At 48.3% G+C, this 20,252-nt stretch overlaps 1 protein-coding gene across 3 annotated transcripts in view; it reads right to left on the bottom strand.

The window, feature by feature from the left end:
• The window catches only part of CA12 (carbonic anhydrase 12), a 58,654-nt gene that overhangs the window by 34,082 nt on the left and 4,320 nt on the right, over positions 1 to 20,252 (bottom strand). For all 3 annotated transcript variants that reach the window (XM_032175048.2, XM_032175050.2, XM_032175051.2), the window contains exon 2: positions 18,431 to 18,451. In XM_032175048.2, the coding sequence (XP_032030939.1) occupies positions 18,431 to 18,451 (21 nt within the window). The remainder of the gene's footprint in view (positions 1 to 18,430; positions 18,452 to 20,252) is intronic.

Raw genomic sequence — 20,252 nt, 5'->3', positions numbered from 1 at the left:
GGTGCTTTAAAAAACTGCCCACATGATTCTCATGTGCAGCCAAAGCAGAGAAGAGCTGCTGTGAAACCCTCATCACATCGAAGGCTTTGTGGTTCTTGTGAGCAGAGCCAGGGCCTTTTTCTCCCTGGTCTCAGGATGAAGTTGCTTTCTTTTTTTTTTTAATTAATTTTGTATTGTGGTAAAATACGCAGAGCATAAAACTACCATTAGTAAAATTCAGTATATTCATAATGTTGTACAACCATTACCCCTACTTAGATCCAGAACAGTTCATCATCCCAAAGGAAACCTCATACCTGTGAAGCAGTCACTTCCCACTCTCCCTGCTCTCAGCACCGGACAACCACTAATCTGCTCTCTGCCTCCATGGATTTGCCTCTTCCAGATAGTTCATATAAACAGAATCATACAATATGTGGTCAATTGCAGGTGGCTTCTTTCATCTAGCATAATGTTTCCAAGGTTCATCCATGCTGTAGCATTCCTTTCTATGGAATAAAAAGGACCTCCATGCCTTTTTATGATTGCATAATATCCCATTCTATGGATATACCATAATTTGGTTATTCATTCATAGGATTGCATTTTATTGTAGTTTAAATATTTGACTCTGGTTAAATTGCTACGAATTCTCTTGTGTAAAATAGTTATTGACCGAAATAAAATGTTGGTGTTTCTCCTGTTTGGGTTTTAGAAAATAAGCTGTGCAGAGTGCTGCAAGGCAGCTGGAAGGAAAGGAAGATGCAGAAAATACAGCCTGGTTTCCAGAAAATGAGGGCCTGGGGTCAACGAGGCTATTATTTGTGACAAGCTCTTGAGTGAAAAGAGAAAACTTCAAATGATCATGATCATAAAGCCATATTCCACACAGGGTGATGTAGCAATGTTCCCCGGCATTCATGGGAAACCAGTGGGAGAGCAAATACTGTGGGCAGAGGCTGCTTTTGTGACAGGCTCCTTTCCTGGCAGAGAGAGAAAATGTCACAGGTGCTTTCCATCACTGGTACAGCTGTCTCCCCTGGCTGACAAAAAAATGCTCCCTCTCCCCATCTGCCTTCCCAGCCCTCATCTTTGTGAAGAGTGTGAAGTGGTAGGTGAGAAGCCATGACTTGATTTGGCATTTAGACAGGAGGCCGGGGGAAATCGGGGTATCTAAATTGAATGTGACCTTGAACTAACTCTCAGCTGTGGATATCCAATGTCTACTTCCTCAGGCGAGTACCCCTTTTTGCCCCGACCTGATTACTCTCGTCTCCTCGGCCGAGCATCTTCAAAGAACTGTGTGCATGCCCGCATCTGTGTCTTCACTTCCCATTCAGACCTCCCTGCTCTTCCACGCCCACGTCCCACTGAGTCCACATAGAATCTTCGGCCCTCGCACTTCATGCAGCCCTTGACCCTGGTGGCACTAACCCCCCACTCCCAATTTCTGAACCCTCTGTTTCTAGGGATGCTGCTTTGTTGAGTTGTCCTCCCATTTCCCTGCCCTTTCTCAGATCTCTGTGGCCACTTGCCCCTCAATGCCAGCTGTCGCAGTGGTTGTGTTGTTGGCCCCTTCTCCTTCTTACAGACACACTCCCCTGGGGTGAAGCTGTCCTCTTCCATGGCTTCAACACCAGCTCTGACCCTGCCCAGGTTTCCTCTGAGCTCCAGACCACCTGCCTACTGGGTACCCCCTTTGGATAATCCATGGGATCCTCAAACCAGACGTGGCTGGAAGGGGACTCAGGCAAGCAAATCATTTTAAAAAATAACCAAACTCACCATCTTTTCCTCCCCCTTCCTCCCTCCAAAGCTCCCCCCAACTCTCTATGTCAGCTGGTAATACCACTCACCACACCAAATGCCTGGCGATCCCAACTGACTCACTTTCCTCTCCTCTCCTTCAACCCTCACTTCCAGCCATCACCTAGAATCACAAGTTGTTAATATTTTGCACACTTGCTTTCTCTCACACGCTCTACTGTGTATATGTATATGTACCCTAACCCTAACCATATATATGTACACACACATACACACACACACACACACACACATATATATATACATACAACCTCACTCCCGTCATGAGAAACCCTCAGACAAATCAAAATCGAAGGACATTCTCTAAGATCTATATGCTATATGCTACAAGGTCTGTTCTACATGCTTCAGAAATGTCAAGGGCATAAAAGGTCTAAAGAGATACCACAGATAAATGCTATCTGGATTGAATCCTTGATCAGAAAAAAAATGCTATCAAGGATAGTATGAAGTTTGTTTTAAACTTGACTGCCACTCTCCCAACTGGCACAGCCCTTGTTCAGACGGCTTGCCCCACAGCTGTAACCCTCATTGGCTGTGTTTCTCCAGGTTCACCCTACAGCTTTCCACTCTCCACAACAGTGCACACCAGATCCAGACAGTTTTCTGCTGAAAGTTCTTCAGTGCCTCCTTAAGATAAATATCAAGCTCTGTCATGTAGCACACAAGACCCTCACAATCCCACTCACTTCTCCAGGCTTTGCTTTCTCCACTCATCACCTGTCCAAAAGTGTGGAGGGTCAGAGCTTTTATCCTGCTTGCAAGTTAACAAGTTAGTCTGCCAGTTTCATGGATATTGGCAGAAGACATGAGATGCCTGGATCAGAGACAAAGGACAGTTTAATACTCACAGCAGTAGCCAGAGTAACATTTGCACCTGTTTCTCCAGCCCCAATTCCACAGAATGATATGTGGACCAAGTGACACTGGCACATGCAAACTGCTCAGCATCATTGGCTGAGGAACTCAAGGCTTGGGAAACCTCATTCTTTTAAAGGGGGCGGCTAGCAAACCTGTCCAACATTTACCTCTGAAAGGAGACATGATCTTTATTATACTGACAGTAAATAAATCTGCTCTTTGCCCTGCAGGGAGATATTGTCACTATCATCTAAGACTGTTTGTTACATAAACATCCTTTCAAAGCAAGTCTGGAACAAAACCTGATAGTGTCTCTGTTCACAGATGTGCTGAAACATGAAAGATCCATGGAGAACTGTCTCCCAACACCACCCCTCAAACACTAGGCTGCTGATTCTCTAATTGTGCCACGTGCTCTCGCCTGCTTTTTAGGGCCTCTGTTGCCTGCAATGGGATGCCATCCTCATCCCTAAAACACACACCACCCATGCACATAAATACTCACATATTCTCCTTACCCTGCTAACTCCTGTGTGTTTCCAGAATTAGCTCCTCAGGCAAGCCTTTGCTGGCAGCCACGCATGCCCCCGAATTGAGGTTATTTGTCCCCTCTGTGTTCCACAACACCAGCACACGTCATGATAACACTTAATGTGCTTCATTGTAATTACCTGCTTATATGTCTCCTTAAGATAAATATCTTATCTTAAGATAAATACCAGCCTACCAGCCCATTGAAGGTAAGGGCTCTGTCTCTGGTTCCCTGCGACCAGCCTACAAAGGGATTCATTAAAGACTGGAAGAGAGAATAAGCGAATCGGTGAATAAACTATTATTTTAAAGCCGTCAACAGTTTCTTCCTGACACTCGAGGTGGCATCGGATGTAAATACAGTGAAGCTGGAAAGCTGGCATGGGGCTAGGGGTGGGGGGATTCATAAGCATCTTCCACACTCTGGGGGAGGCCCTCTCTGGGCTGTGGAAGGTAGCTTTTTGATAGACCCTCTTAGCTACACAGATGTGAGGCAGGGAGCTGCCCAGCGGAAGTGTAGCCCCCAACGGAGCAGTCCAGATGCTGCTGCTTCGAGGTGAGATGCTCTGTTTAATGATACAATAATACAAACTGGATGCATCTTCAGCAGTTTGTGCCTTTGCAAAGAACACTGTTTTTCAAAAGATGAAGTTAAGCCATCCTAGATCGGATTGCTGTTGCCCCACCTGTGATGTTATTTTAGACTAAGCCAGTGATTTTCAACTGGGACGATTTTGCCCTTCAGGGAACATTGGCAATGTCTGAAGACATTTTCAGCTGTCACAACTTGGGGGGTGCTACTAGCATCTAGTGGGCAGAGGCCACGGAGTCTGCTAAGGATCCTGCAATGTGCAGGACAGTCCTGCACAACAGAGAGTTATCCTGCCCAAAATATCCACAGGGAAGAGACTGGAAGGTCGAGACTGGACTATTGCGATTGTCCCCTCAGGGCCGTGAGGAAAGAGGGACCAGAGCATGCCCCACAGTGGAGCTTGATCTTGAAGGAGTTGGCTGCTCTCCCTGTCAGTCGTTCTCTGGGGCAGGAAAGAGTGGTGGGAGAACACAGTCAAGAGGGACTCCAGTCCATGGGACACAGCATGATGGCAGCACCTCCTGCCATTGAGGAGGCAGGACGTGATCACTGCCTTCAGGGAGCACTGATCACACAAACAGCTGTGTTAGATGTTCCTTTTAGGTTGTCATTGTCTAAGCATTCATCATAGGACCTCATTCAAATTTTGTTAAACTCAAGAACTAGTGAGGTTTCTTTCCCTTTTCTTTGTTTAAGTTACCATTTAATGAGCACTTTCTATGTGCCAGGCATCATTCTATATCAGGGGTTGGCTAACTTTTTCTGCAGAAGCCCAGAGAGTAAGTTTTTGAAGCTTTGCGGGCCCTGTGGTTTCTGTTCACACCAGCTCTGCTATTATGCACAGAGAATATGCAAACAAATGAATGTAGCTGTGTTCCAAAGAAATTTATTTATAAAACAGGTGTTGGGCTGGATTTGACCCATTGGCCACAGTTTGTCAACTGCCATTCTGTAAGCTTAACATGTGTTAATTACTGCAATCTGAATAACAATGCTATGATATAGAGACTGTGTTCCATTTAATAGACAAAGGAACCCAGGCACAGAAGGATTGACTAATATAGCCAAAGTCACACTGCCAGTGAGTAGCAAGCCTGAGCTCTGAACCATGACAGTTCACATCCTGCATGACAGCAGCCTCTCAATGCTCTTTGGAGGGTCCAGAGCCCAGGCAGTAGCAATGGCTATGAGGTGGTGAGAGGTGACCAGCAGATAAGCCCTGGGCAATGATCCAGAGCTGGAGGGAGTGGAGAACTAGCCATTTGTGACTTTGTGAGCAATCCCTGGGGAGTCCGGAAATTACCCAAAGAGGGAATCTGATAAAAGACAGAAACTTCCTGCAGTTCCCCAGGATGGAGCCTGAACTAAAGTGAAGGTTGACTGGCCCCTGAATGTTGACCTGATGCTGGCTCAATGTTTCACGTGACAGCTTTCACAATAAGGGTGTTCTTTCTTATATCTGACCTATAGCACTCTTGCTATTATTTAAAGTTTTCCTTTATAGTAAAAAACCACAAAAACAAAAATATTTTGCTTTTTCATAGTTCTTCTTAAACCTGAAGACCTTCGTCCTGGCTACTTCTGTCTCTTCTCTAGAGATGCGTGAAGTATAGTGGGAAGGTCGAGGGCTTTGGAGGCATTCGACCAACCTGCCAATCACAGCTCTGCCGCCGACTAGCTACGTGACCTAGGGCACATTTCTTCCCTTCTCTGGGCTTCACTTACAAAATGGAAGTGGCAGTACCTATCTCATCAGGCGCTGTGAGGAATCACTGTGTAAGAGCCCGGTCTAGACAAGGTGGACTCTCAAGCACGCTGGGTCCCAGGCCCTCCTGAGCTGATTGGTCTCAATTCTTTCTTTTTTTCTTAGGGGCTGGTTTCCAACCTTTTAGAGCAACTTCTCTCTTTCACTTCACCAAAAACAAATCTAAGGTTTCCTACATGTCTCCTTTTACTTCTAATGAGATGCGCACGGTGATGTGGCATTTCCTTTCAGGCCGGTTTCACCTCTGAAATCTGACCATCCCAGATCAATGTCACCCTCTCTCTGGTACCTTCCCTGAGTCCCAGAGCCAAAAATAAATAGAGAAATAACCCATTCTTTCCTCATTCATCAACAAGCGTTTCCTGAGCGCCTCGCCTGGGCCAGGCTATGTGCATCTATCTGCCTATGCAGCCGCTGTGGGGACACTGACCCCTAGGCTGTGCAGACACACTCACCTTTTAGATAACTCTTCCTGAGGGTACAAATGACTCCTTGGTCACCCTCTGTTCCTCTTGGAAATCCTAGAACACTGCTGTGCATGCAGCAGGCTCAAGCTCAAAAGCCACCATTGACTGAAACAATTCAGCAGTGATAATTTGACAAGTGATAATCAGCCTTTGCAGGAAAGCCAACACCTGATTATTAACCCAAGAAGTACCCATGCCATCATGGGACATTTATGTGGCAGGAAACAGTTGATGCCTATAATTCTTAACTTTTTACCAGGGCATAACAAGTTTTCTGACCAGGCATCTGTGCAGATGCAGTCTGACCAAGTGATGGGTCGCTCCCTGCTTCATCCTTGCTGATGTTCAAGGCAAGCATTCCACTAAAAGGCTTATCAAGAGCGGGAGACTTGGCCAGATGTGGTGGCTCACACCTGTAATCCCAGCACTTTCGGAGGCCGAGGTGGGCGGATCACCTGAGGTAGGGAGTTTGAGACCAGCTTGACCAACGTGGAGAAACCCTGTCTCTACTAAAAATACAAAATTAGCCGGGCATGGTGGCACATGCCTGTAATCCCAGCTACTCAGGAGGCTGAGGCAGGAGAATCTCTTGAACCCTGGAGGCGGAGGTTGCAGTGAGCCGAGATCGTGCCAGCCTGGGCGACAAGAGCAAAACTCTGTCTCAAAAAAAAAAAAAAAAAAAAAAAAGGTGGGAGGTGTGAGGAGACTTGGCTAGGTGCGGTGGCTCACAATCTTAGAGCACTTTGGGAGTCCAAGGCAGGTAGATCACTTGAGCCCAGGAGTTTGAGACCCACCTGGGCAACACAGTGAAACAGTGAAACCCCATCTCTAGAAAAAAAAAAAAAACAGTGGGAGACTCTTAGGAAACTGCCACAAGGAGTCTCTTTAAGATTTTACCTAAGCACGGTTCCAAGCAGGGAGCTATAAATGCACATATGAGTAACTCAGAAACCAGCTGAGAGGCTGGGTCCGTTAAACTGTACAGGAGATGCAACTGGGAGTGTGTGTGAGTACAGACACATCTAAGAACACAGATATGCAGATGAACACAGACTGGAGTGTGTGGGCGCTCCTCTTCAATCAGTCTTTGCAGCCTGGGCTTTTGCCTCGCAGTGTGCCGTTCTCACATGATATCTGCTCACTGAATCACGGCTTGCTGCTCAAGCCCTGCAGTCCTGGCCTGTCGTCCAGGCACGTTTCTGGCATATGCCTCTTCACTGTGCATGGCCTCTCCTCTGTGTTCCCTCTTCCAATGTGGTCCTGTCCAGTGCTAATCACCGCACTCCCTCCGCTGCCCGACCTCTTCCTAAGATGTGTTCCTGAGGGCACTGTTTCAAGATTGTTCCTGGAGGAACTCCTGCACCTCTTTCAGCGCCGTGCTGCTGACAGCAACAATGACTGGATTCTGTTTTGTCTTCCTAGCAACCGCACTGGTGTGTATGTGTTTGTTTGTTTGTGTTGCGACAGGGTCTCTCTCCGTTGCTGGGGCTGAATGCAGTGGCACAATCACAGTTCACTGCAGCCTCAACCTCCTAGACTCAAGTGATCCTCCCACCTCAGCCTCCCAAAGTTCTGAGATTACAGGCATAAGCCACCTCAACCGGCCACACTGATCTTTGATCCACATTTCCCATGAGCATGTCACAGCGAACAGTGTAAAATATTTATTTATGTCAACAGGTATTAAGTCTATTGTGTTTTCTTTAACTGCTAAGCCTTTGATCCTGATGAGGGGGAAGAAAAGCAAGTGAACGTGGCATAATTTGTTCCTGGCAAATCTACACTATTTACTCTTCAAAAAAAATCCCTGCATTTCCTCAACGGCATGAGGTGTAGTGCAGGACACACAGTGCCTGGCATAAAATGAGTATCCACCAATGGACTGGGAAAGAGCACCAGGCGGGAGTCAAGAGGCCCAAGTTCCGAATCTGCTCCTCAGTCTGCTGGAGCCACCTGACAGTTCTGAGCTTTCCTGGCCTCAGTTGTAAACAGGGGCAGGGTTTGGTGACATGAGCTTCCCCACCCCTGCCTGGGGCCCACCTAGGCAATAATGGCTGTCTGGGCGCCTATTTGAATACTTTGTGAAGCCCAGCAGAGCCGGGGCATTCAGCCACAATCAGGCTGCTCCAGGCAATTGCAATGTTGGGTATCTACATTTCTGGCCCAATTATATCAAAAGGTCAGGACCCCCATTGCTCCTCCCTTGGTCCAGATCCTCTCCCTTTCCCCTACATCCCTCTGGTCTCCCTTCCTCTGGGGTTTCACACTCAATCCATTTTCCACCCTGCAGCTGGGATGATTCTCCTAAAATGCTAATTCCAGTTTGTCAGCGTTCTACTTAGAAGGTCCAGCAGTGGGCCAGGTGCAGTGGCTCATGCCTATAATCTCAGCACTTTGGGAGGTCAAGGCGGGGAGATCACTTGAGGTCAGGAGTTTGAGACCGGCCTGGCCAACATGGTGACGCCCCCATCTCTACTAAAAATATAAAAAATTAGCTGGGCGTGATGGCGCGTGCCTGTAGTCCCAGCTACTTGGAAGGCTGAGGCACAAGAATTGCTTGAAACTGGGAGGCAGTGGTTGCAGTGAACTGAGATTGCACCCTTGCACTCCAGCCTGGGTGACAGAGTGAGACTATCTCAAAAAAAAAAAAAAAAAAAAGCAGGTCCTGCAGTTCCCTGCTGCCTCTAGAACGAGGTCCCGGCTCTTTGGCTGGCTCAGCTCCTCACGCTCTGGCCCCAAGGCCCTTCCCTCCTCACTGAGGTCCTTAGTAATCTCCAGAACATAGCAGCTTCCTTCTTTGCACAGGCTGTCCCTTTGTCCCAAAGGCCCTCCATCCCCTGCCCTTTGCCTGGCTTGCTCTTATGTGTGTCCTTCAGGTCTCATCTTGGACACCACCTCCCCCAGGAAGCCTTCTTTAATCCTTTCCTCCAAAATAATGAGTGAGATCTGTCTCCTCTGTACTGTATGGCCCTGCTTACTTGCTCTGTCCTCCAGATTCTTAGTCTCATAATGGTAGGGACCAAGCCTTGTCAACCATTTCCTGAGCACCAATACTTATCCATTTCTTTAGTCCAATATTTGGCACTTAGTCTTCACTCAATAAATATTTGTGGAATGGATGTGAACCATTTATCTCAGGCAAGTTGAAAATTTTGGTTGGTTTTTACATCTGACTTTGATTAATAACAAGTGGGAAATTTAAAACTATTTCATTACTATATAAATTTGTTTAAAAACTGTTTAAATCATGGTATCCATGTGGTGGGGGAAGGCAGAATAAAAGAGTGGTGAAAATGTAGGGTACCACTAGACTACGGCTCTTTCTACATGAAAATCCAGAAATCTGTTACAAGGTTTTGGCTCAGGATCAGGAAATAAGATCCCCAAGCTAGAAGGGTAACACTAAGGTGGCTTATTTATTTATTTTATTTTATTTTTTGAGATGGACTCTTGCCTTGTCGCCCAGACTGGAGTGCAGTGGTACGATCTTGGCTCACTGCAGCCTCTGCCTTCTAGGTTCCAGCGATTCTCCTGCCTCAGCTTCCCAAGTAGCTGAGATTACTGGCACATGCCACAATGCCTGGCTAATTTTTGTATTTTTAGTAGAGACGGGGTTTCACCATGTTGGCCAGGCTGGTCTCGAACTCCTGACCTCAGGTGATCCACCCGCCTCAGCCTCCCGAAGTGCTGGGATTACAGGCGTGTGCCCCCTTGCTTGGCATTTTTTTTTGAGATGGAGTCTCGCTCTGTTACCCAGGCTGGAGTGCAATGGCGCAATCTTGGCTCACTGCAACCTCAACCTCTGGGGTTCAAGCGATTCTACTGCCTCAGCCTTCCGAGTAGCTGGAATTACAGGCGCCCATCACCATGCCCAGCTAATTTTTGTATTTTTAATAGAGATGGGGTTTCACCATTTTGGCCAGGCTGGTCTCAAACTCCTGACCTCAAGTGATCCACCTGCCTCGGCCTCCCAAAGTGCTGGGATTACAGCTGTGAGCCACCGCGCCCAGCCAGCGTGGCTTCTTTAGATTTTCAGGTCATAGAAGAATAGACATTTGCTCAAGTTGGAGACATCTGGGCTTCCTGGTGACCAAAGCCAAAAGAGTAAACAGTAAACACTGCCTCATACTTGCTTCAAAACTTCCTTCCACGACATTGACAGTTCCATCTTTTCTCCTTTCTCCATTTCTGATGGAGTTTCCAGAAAAGTGGTGTGCCAACGAGGGGCCACCCTGGGAAGGCACCAGGCCCCACTTGCCAATGCCACCATGACCTTATGTAAGGAAATCTCACTGTCATCATTACTGAGGAGACTTTGCAGAGCCCTGTGTCCTAGAAGGAGGGGGCAGCATGTGCCACTTGCCCTGAATCTGCAGATATCTTTCTGAGAACTGGATGGGTTGCATCCATTTCACCCAGAAGCCACGTAGCTGACCTAGTCACAAGTTAATAATTGCAAAATTATTTAAAAGTTAAAATGAGCTAAGTGATTTATGTATTTGGAGTTACACCAGCTCTGAGTCAACGTTTATAGACTCAAGGAGGTGGCAGCTAGTATTTGTTTCTTCCTGGTTGGCATAAATTGAATGTTTGTCAGGTAATTGGAAAGTCTTCTCCTTAAATGAATACTTACATAAACTAGAAAATCTAGTGCCTAAATTACTTTGTTTTTACATACTTGTGAGAACGACCCAACATCACCAAAAAGTATATGCGAACTGTGAATTAACTGAAAGTTGGAAAAAGCTATAGTTCAAGATCTGACATGATTCCCCATCATACTTATGTGCTGTGTCAGACCAGGTGCATAATGGCCGTTATTTTTATACCGTTTTGCCTCCACTGTTTTCAGTATTGTTGAAATTAATCATTTCAGCCCCTTTCTGTGTGTTCTTAGCATCTAACATGGTGCTTCTCTGTATTTGTGGAATAGCTATCATATTTCATTGCTTCTTGATGCAACTGATAACAAGATATATCCCAATTTCAGAGATGCTAAAATGTGGGGAAAGTGGACATCTTAGGACCAATAAAATAGGACCTTTGACTGTAGCAGGTGCCATCTCTCTTTCTTGGCCTGGTGGTGTGGCCCCTGGAAGAGTCTGGCCGTGGTGCCTGGGCTCCACCGTGGTGCCTGCACCCTTTGCCCAGCAGTTGCCCCTGCAGAGGAAGAGAGTAACAGACCAGGAAGGAGGCCCCTGCTCCCTCTGAGACTGCAGGATCCCATGGAAACATTCTCTGATCTATTCTCTTCCTCAAGGAAAAGTAGGACTTTCTCCTTCCTGCCCGCAGCCACCTTCCCACTCATGCTTTGAATGATTTGCTTGAAAGATTTATTTTGAGCAAGTTCACAGGGCAGCACACTGGCTCCTCCTCTTAAGGGGATGCTTTGCCAAAAGCTCTGGCCAGCTCTTGCAGAAGCCGTGCCCTGCCCTCACCTGAATGTCCGGGGCTCGAGACCAGCAGGTAGCAGGAGGGTCAAGTCGGGGCACAGCCAAAGGCCTGAAGGGCCCTGGCAGGACAGCCCCACAGCTCCTCCTTCCTCCTCACCTGCCAGCCCGCTGCACCTGCGGTTCCAAGGCTTGCTGCTGCTCCAGTGGGAAAAGGGCGCTGCATGGGGCTAGGCTGGTGTAGCTCAGATCCCAGATAGCTCAGCCCCAAGTTTCCTCCTAGGCTTAGGCCTCCACTCCTGAACTCCAAACCAGGATCAGCCCCCATGGGCTAGACAGGGAAGCAGAGGATTTACCTGCTCTCTGGGAGACTTCAGGGGCTTGGCTGAGGCGGCCATGGTTATGGAACCAGATATCTGGTTCCTGGATGCCAGGAAGGCACCAGGGAGATGAGACCTGACTTCACCTTGGTCTGAAGGACCAAGCTAGAAAGGACATTCTGGCCTGTGAGGCCCTTGGGACAAGAGCTTGCAGTCCTTGTGTTTTTTAAATTCCTCTCTTACTCAAAAAGGAAATACCCTTTGTTTATTGAAAATATAAAAGGAGTATTTCCTGGCTGTAAAAACTCACAATTCAGAAAAGTGTGAAGAAGCAGAACCCTTCCTAACAAAAATAGAGCTCTCACGTGTTTGGTGCTGTAGAGTTTACAAGGCCTTTCCCTCCGTATTAGTTCATTTAATCTGCACCATAGCTCTGCGAGGCAAAGAGAAAGAAATGACAGTTGGCTTTGTGAGTATGTGCTAGGCCCTGTGTGAGCCTCTCTCCATGTGTTATCTTATTTGATCCTTACTACAACCTTCTGAAGCACAGCTGGGATTCTCAAACTTGAGTGAGCAACAGAATCACCTGGAGGACTTGTTCAAACAAATTCCTGGTCCCCGCCCCCCAGAGTTTCTGGTTAGGAGGTAGGCCTGGGATGGGCTGAGAATTTGCATTTGGCTTAGGTGATGCTGATGCTGCTGGCCCAGGGACCACACTGTGAGAACCACTGATGTAGACGCCATGATTCTCATCTTGTAGCTAAGGAACCAAGCCTCAGAGAGGTCGTTACTTTCCTAAGGCGCACCGGACAGAACGTGGCCTAGCAGATATTTCCATGGAGGTCACCTGGTTCTGGAGTCTGTAAAGTTTCCGCTTCTTCCTCCTGGTTTTCTGCCTCATCCTCTGTTCCACTATGCCTGTCTTTAGGAACTAATGCTAGCTTCCCTATGTTTTTACTCAGCTGGTGAGGCCAGCTGTGAACACAAAAATGTAGGCGTTTTGGCAGCCATAGGCCAAAAGCCTCCAGGATACGCACAAACCCCAATTCGGCAATTCAGGAAAGATGAGAAGTAACTATGAGTGGGCGGGCCACACCACATCCAGACAGACCCTAGATGTCACAACTTCAATTAGAAGTAACTGGAACTACAACACAGATTTAATCCAAGATAGGGGGTCGGATTTCTACCCTCAGCAGAAATCCGTGGGACTTGGGGATAGGGATTCAGTGTGCTGGTATGAAAAACATGTCTGCCAGGCACGGTGGCTCACCCCTGTAATCCCAACACTTTGGGAGGCTGAGGCAGGAGGCTCATTTGAGGTCAGGAGTTCAAGACCAGCCTGGTAACATAGCCTGTGTCTACTAAAAAATTTAAAAATTAACCTGGCATGGTGGCACACGTCCTAGCTACTTGGGAGGCTGAGACAGGAGACTCCCTTGAGCCCAGGAGATGGAGGCTGCAGTGAGCAGTGATCGTGCCACTGCACTCCAGCCTGGGCGACAAAGCCCTGTCTCAAAAAAAAAAAAAGAAAAAAAGAAAAGAAAAACATTATCTGGGCTGGGCACAGTGGCTCATGCCTGTAATCCCAGCACTTTGGGAGGCCAAGGCAGGTGGATCACCTGAAGTCAGGAGCTCGAGACCAGCCTGGTCAACATGGTGAAACCCCATCTCTATTAAAAATACAAAGATTAGCCGGGCGTGGTGGTGGGTGCCTGTAATCCCAGCTACTTGGGAGGCTGAGGCAGGAGAATCGCTTGAACCTGGGAGGCGGAGGTTGCAGTGAGCCAAGATTGCGCCACTGCACTCCAGCCTGGGCAACAGAGCGAGACTCCATCTCAAAAAAAAAAAAAAAAAGAAAGAAAAACATGTCTGGCCTTTTCTGGCTCTCCTGAGGGTACTTTGTGCCTCTTATTCATCCTCAGGATGGCAGCTGGGAATGGCGAGAAGTGGCTGGAGTGTTTTGAGATGGCCAAGCCTCTCTCCCTTTGATAGAGACAAGAGCCCTTGGTCTATTAATTGCAGGTGCTCCCTGCTGTTTTGAGTTCTCCCCTGAGCTCTCACTGCAGCCTGCTTTTTATATTGCAATTCAGGTGTGAGGTCACACAGTGCCTTTATCACTGCTGAAGAATAGAAAGTCAAGGGTTTGCTTCCTGGCCTCCTTTCATGTGTTCCATTTCTAGTTCTGTGTGGGAAGAGGCTGAAAGGGTGTCTGGAGCCCCAAGAAAGTTCATTACAGAAACTAAATATTTCCGCAGATACAGGACAGAAGCGGGTGGAGGCACGGGCCTGCAGGACTTCAGGGACATGAGAATGAGGTTTGCCCCAGTGGAGGCTCTCCTCCTGATTTCCAAAGGAAATTCTTTAAGACGGACAATCTATTGTCTGGGAGAGGAACCAAGGAGTGTGGCAAAAGGAATGCACAGCACTGCCCGGGTCACACCGAGTCCTGCCAGAGCTGAGGGCCGCGAGGGCCGGCCTGCCACAACAGAGAACTGGGCAGGCTGACCTGTAAGCAGGTGTGGCCACGGCCACAGCCAGCCACCCGGCACCCCCGCGCCAGGCCACCCTCTTTCCAAGGTTTCCTGAACAGGATGGAGGGGCTGGCCTTGCGGGTGCCCTGTGGGGCTGTGACAGGGGTTGGCGCACCCTCCAGGAGGAAGGCTTGTTATCCATGTTCTTCTGCCATCCCATCGCCTTTAAGACTTCCCAGATCTTGAGCAAACAGGGGTTTTCATCTATTTCTCAACCAGCTCACATCCAAGAAGCAGCAAGCCAATATCTGATATCATCAGGGATGAAACACCGCGCCCATTCTCAGCTAACATGATGTGCTCTCGGGTCTAGCTCCAATACAGTCATGCTTTCTGGTTGCTCTGTTGTTTTGAACACACTGGGGTTTTTTTGTTCTGTTTTTGTTTTTTTTTGTTTGTTTGTTTTGGTTTGGTTTGGTTTGGTTTTTCTTGGGGAAGGACTAAAAAAGCCGTCAGAGTAAGGATCAATCTCCCAGCCAGCTGGAACTTTGTAACTTTTTTATTGAATATGAAATACATACAGAAAAGTGTGTAGACCATAAGCAAACAGCTGGATGAATGCTCAAAAACTGACTGCAGCACCCACACCAAGGACCTGAACATGCCCACAACCCTTCCTGCCTTCTTCCGGTCATCTTCATCCCCCACAGGGCACATATTCTGATACCTTAGCAGGCTGGAGTTTGTCCTTCGCTCACATGACAACCTGACCTGCAGCTGCCCTCAGTTCAGAGCAAGTGAAGCTGCCGGGCTCAGCGGGATTGATACGGGACTGATTTCCAGTGGGGAAGGTCCATGTCACATCATCCCCAGCCTCTCTCTTGTGATGCCACCTCAGCCATGCTAAGCCCAGCAGACATTCAGCTGCTGTTTCAGCACCCTAGGAGGAGCGCAAAGAGGTGGCGCTGGCCCCATCTTGGCAGTCAGATGGTCCTCCTTTCTCCAGGGAGGAGCCATCCATGCAGTCAGCCTGGTGACTCAGCTATGAGGATGTAGGCGTAGAACTCCCTTTTTTGTACTTCTAGAAGTCCTACCATGTGTGCCAGACAGTGGGAGGCCCCTGGAGAATGACTCAGCAGGGTACGTGCAAAGAAGCTGAGTTCTGCACATGAGCCACCATGCCCAGCATGGAGCGTTTAGTTGGACTTGCCCCATTCAGTGCGGCCCTTGCTGCTTGGAAACCGTTTCCCTCCAGCACTTATACCTCTGTTTACCCATGCAGCTCTGAACATAGGTGCCAGATGCCAGCCAGGACCTAAGGAGGAGCTAGCCAAGACCTCAGGAGGAGTTTGCCTCCTTAGTTGTCTTCCATCTGTCCTCTCCTAAACGTCCCCTCCGAGGGCTGACTCCACATCACACGTGACCCTGTCACTAATAAAAACCCATGCATGTCCCTTGCATCATTAGACTTTGCCCTCTGCTTCCTTAGCAAAGAGCTGCTCTAATTGTGCCAGGCAGGAGGGACAGAGGGCTGGCCAGAGCTAGTGGTCAGGGAGAAATGCTTCTGGATGGGTCAATGTGGCTGCACTGAGAAGCCCGCCCTTGGCCAACACCAAGTCATGATGAAGAGGCAGTTAAGATTTTCTTCCCAGCCAGTCACGGTGGCTCACGCCTGTAATCCCAACACTTTGAGAGGCCGAGGTGGGCAGGTCACTTGAGATCAGGAGTTCGAGACCAGCCTGGCCATCATGGTGAAACCCCATCTCTAATAAAAATACAGAAATTAGCCGGACGTGATGGCACGCCCCTGTAATCCCAGCTACTTGGGAGGCTGAGGCAGGAGAATCGCTTGGACTCAGGAAGCAGAGGTTGCAGTCAGCCAAGATCACGCCACTGCACTCCAGCCTGGGTGAGAATGAGACTCCAAAAAAAAAAAAAAAAAGATTTTCCTCCCACACCTTCACACAATGTCTCTGTTCCCTGTCGCCATCTCATTCTGCCTAGGAGGGCTGTAACAGAGAGAGGGATAGAGGACCCCATGGAGATGTGATCTCTGTTTCTATCATACCTGAGAGGCCAGCACAAGTGGTGGGGCAAGCTTCCTCTCTCTGGATAGACAGGTCTTGGGAACCATTGGTCAGTGATTCTCTGATAGAGTGCACCTAAGAATCACTCGGGGAGTGCGTTAAGAATACAGGTTTTTCAGGCTCCCTCCCTTTCCCAGGTCTAGCCCAAGGCGTAGAAATCTGCATTTTGGGGAAGCATTCCAGGTGATCCTGATGTGGGTGATCCCAAGCCATAGTTTGAGAAACACTGGTCTAGACAACCCCTCCCCTAGGTTACAGATGGGGAAAGTGAGGTCCCGGGGCTGAAATGGCTTACTGGCGATCATACGGAATAAAACCCGGAACCCAAGTGCCACCTTCTTTCCATGCCTGTCAACTCCCACACACAGAACCTGCCCAAGGGGCCCTGTGGCCCAGATTCTGTGATTCTCACTTTGTCAGGTCTCTTGTCCTGGCCTGGCCTTCCCCCTCACTGCCACCGCTGTAAACTGGACGTGAAGACACGGAACGGGGTTTCTCCACAGGCCGAACACCTCCCTGCCTCCCTCCATCCTTCCCCCTCCACCCCCTACCACCAAGTAACTCTTCCTAAAACACAGACTTACTCCCTGCCCTGCCCCTCCAGGAGCAGGACAAAGTGGGAAAGGCCTGCCCTGCCCCTCCACACCGCCCCCGTTTGACCCAGCCTATCTCTCTGACCTTAGAGCCCGTGACTCCGCTGTAAACCCTTCTCCACGTGCTTTCCTCGAACACCGCCTTGCTCTTTCTTGCTTCTGCTCATCATCACCTTAGCCAACAGCACCCCCTCCCCACTCACCGAATCCTCCTTATCTTCCAAGGCCCAGATGAAAGCCCTCCTCCTCCAGGAGGCCTTCCCTGACCATCTAGCCCTAGCACACTCGTCCTCCTTTGAGCACTCAGATCTCTGAAACATTTGTTTATGATGTTATTATTACCTATTATGTTCTGCTTTGAATTGTGAGCTTTAAGTAATTCCCAGCTATGGACCACAGCCTACCCTTCTATTACCCACCCACTTAGCAATGTGCTGTGCACATAATAAGTACATAAGGGATGTTAGCAATAACGGAGCCGTGCAGTGCTAGGGCTGAGGGGACCTTGGCCTGTGGGTAGCTGGTTGGTCAGTTCAGTGACTTTTCTATGCATCTTGGGCTGGTGAAACTCCAAAGGCTGACCTATGCAAATTGGTGTCAGATCTTTCTCTGGACGGTGCTTCCACTGTAGTAATCAACTTCCCGCCTGTCCCCACCCACAGCCATTGCATCCCGTGGCTTTAACTTTGGCCACATCACTGCTGGCTTAAAATGCCTCCTGTGCCAGTGAGTCAGTTCCACCCTTCTGCTACCAAAACAATCGATCTTGTGCATCTTCTGCGGCTGTGCCCCAACAAGACATTATCAACATTCCCGCACTTGCCAGGGGACTCGGGTTTCTGGCCTGCCACATCCATTCCATCCAATGACCAATTTCTAATTCACTGCAACTCTCCAGCTAAGCTGATTTCCAGCTGCTTCTCTGGCAGGCCTGCCAGATGGGGCTAACATGCTCTTGGAGACCATCCCACAGAAAGCCCAGGCAACAAGCACACTGGTGCTCCTCTCGCTTCATTTAAGACAAGCGTCCCTCCTTCACTAAGGACTGACCAACACCTCTTCATCCATCGCTAGCTTACAATCACGGCAAAAAGAAGTTAATTCTAGACATACTGACAGCTTAAGTTCTGGGACCTGAGCCCAACTTTCAGAAAGGAGCCCTTTCTTCTCTGTTTATTGTAGGATATGTGTCCTGCAAGGGAGAAAGTCTCTCTCCTGCCCAGGACCCTTGCAGTCTGGAGGTGGGGCAAGTTACCTCCAAATCTTGGAGGTTTGGTAGAAATCCTTGCAGGAATCTGAAGCCTGGAGGCTATGACTCACAGTCCAGTGCCTGGAGCAGGCTCGCCTGCTTGGAGAAAGTGCGGTATGCAACCCAAGTTGAAGTGTTCTTAGGAGATGCCTTTGTACTCTCTTTCTACAATACGAGAGCCGTGCTTCTGACCCCTCAAAATCACCTCCACAGAGCATGAAGTTTCTGTTTTCTCATTAAATACAACCATTTCTATTTTATTTTAAACAAAAAAGTATTTAAAATCTCTACTTACCAAAATAAGTCCACTTGGAACCTACAAAGAACAAAACACAATAAGTAAGTACAATGGAACCAGAGAAGTAATGGAAAACACTACAGATTTTGTTTTGATATGAGCGAAATTGAAAAGGAGGTCGATGCCCAGAAATTGAAACTTTTTCTTTTTCTTTTCTTTTCTTTTTTTTTTTTTTTTTAAGGTGGAGTGTCGCTCTTGTTGCCCAGGCTGGAGTGCAATGGTGTGATCTCGGCTCACTGCAACCTCTGCCTCCTGGGTTCAAGCGATTCTCCTGTCTCAGCCTCCTGAGTAGCTGGGATTACAGGCATGCGCCATCATGCCCGGTTAATTTTGTGTTTTTAGTAGAGATGGGGCTTCTCCATGTTGGTCAGGCTGGTCTCAAACTCCCGACCTCAGGTGATCTGCCCGCCTTGGCCTCCCAAAGTGCTGGGATTACAGGCGTGAGCCACCGTGCCCGGCCAAATTGAAACTTTTTCTGAGTCTGCATCAGAACAACAGCTTCTCAGGGCAACTGTGCTCCAGTCAGCAGCACAGGCAGTGGGTTCATGCAGGGGCTCATGGAAGCAGGAGGAGGCTTCTTGAGCAGGTGCCTTCCAGACATCTTAGGGAAGCTAAACTTTATTATCTGAATAGGCAATAATTTCATGTGGCTCAAAACTCAAAAGCCATCAAACAGTATATACAGTAGAAGCTCTTCTTCCCACCCTACCTTCCCTGCTTCCATTAGACAAGGAGGTTAGCAGATGATTGGGAGCCCTTTGATGGCATGACTACACACACATATGCATTGATCTCCGTCTTTCTCCTCACACAAACATTGGCATACTGGAAATAGTGTTCTGTGTCTTGCTTTTTCCCACTTTACGTTTGCTCTCTCTCTCTCTCTGTCTCTCTCTCTCTCTGTCTCTCTCTGTCTCCCTCCCACTTTCTTTCTTTCTTTCTTTCTTTCTTTCTTTCTTTCTTTCTTTCTTTCTTTCTTTCTTTCTTTCTTTCTCTCTTTCTCTTTCTTTCTTTCTTTCTTTCTTTCCTTCCTTCCTTCCTTTCTTTCTTTCTTCCTTTCTTTCTCTCTCTCTCTTCCTTCCTTCTTTTTCTTTTTCTTTCTCTCTTTCTCTTTCTTTCTTTTTGTGAGACAGGGTCTCACTCTGTCACTGGAGTGCAGTGGTGTGATCACAGCTCACTGCAGCCTCAACCTCCTGGGCTAAAGCAATCCTCCCACCTCAGCCTCCCTAGTAGCTGGGACTACAGGCATGCACCACCACGCCTGGCTAATTTTTGTATTTTTCACAGAGATGGAGTTTCACCATGTTGCCCAGGCTGATCTCAAACTCCTGGGCTCAAGCGATCTGCCCAACCCAGCCTCCCAAAGGACTGGGATTACAGGTGTGAGCCACAGCACCCAGCTGGGAAAAAGTTTCTCTTTGAGGAAGCTGCTACCCACATCTGAGTTAGAATTCCAGAGGTAGTAGGAATGTGTAGGCAAAGTTCTGCCAGAAATAGAACAAAAGTCACCCACTACTTCGCACTCCACACCCTTCATGCATAAAGGTTCTTCGTTCCTATGTCAAAAAGGTCTTTTTCACAAGTGCAGAGCTGTGCCCTTGTGACCCTGCCTGCCGGCCTTCCTCTTCATCTCTGAGGAAGGGACCCTGAGTAGAAACTCATCCCACTGTGTGTCTCAGGGGACTCATCCAATGAGGGGACTGTGCAACTCCTAAATCCCTGCCTCCCAACTTTTCCCAGGGTCTCCGTGGTTCTTGCCCCACAAGGGTACAGATGGAAAAGCATACCCTTGTGGGGAAGCACCTCACATCCCCTTTCT

This window comes from Hylobates moloch, unplaced genomic scaffold (genome assembly GCF_009828535.3).
Source record: "Hylobates moloch isolate HMO894 unplaced genomic scaffold, HMol_V3 SCAFFOLD_14, whole genome shotgun sequence".
NCBI classification, from domain to species: domain Eukaryota; kingdom Metazoa; phylum Chordata; class Mammalia; order Primates; family Hylobatidae; genus Hylobates; species Hylobates moloch.
Note: the sequence above shows the minus strand (reverse complement) of the source record. Positions and strands in the feature narration are given on the sequence as shown.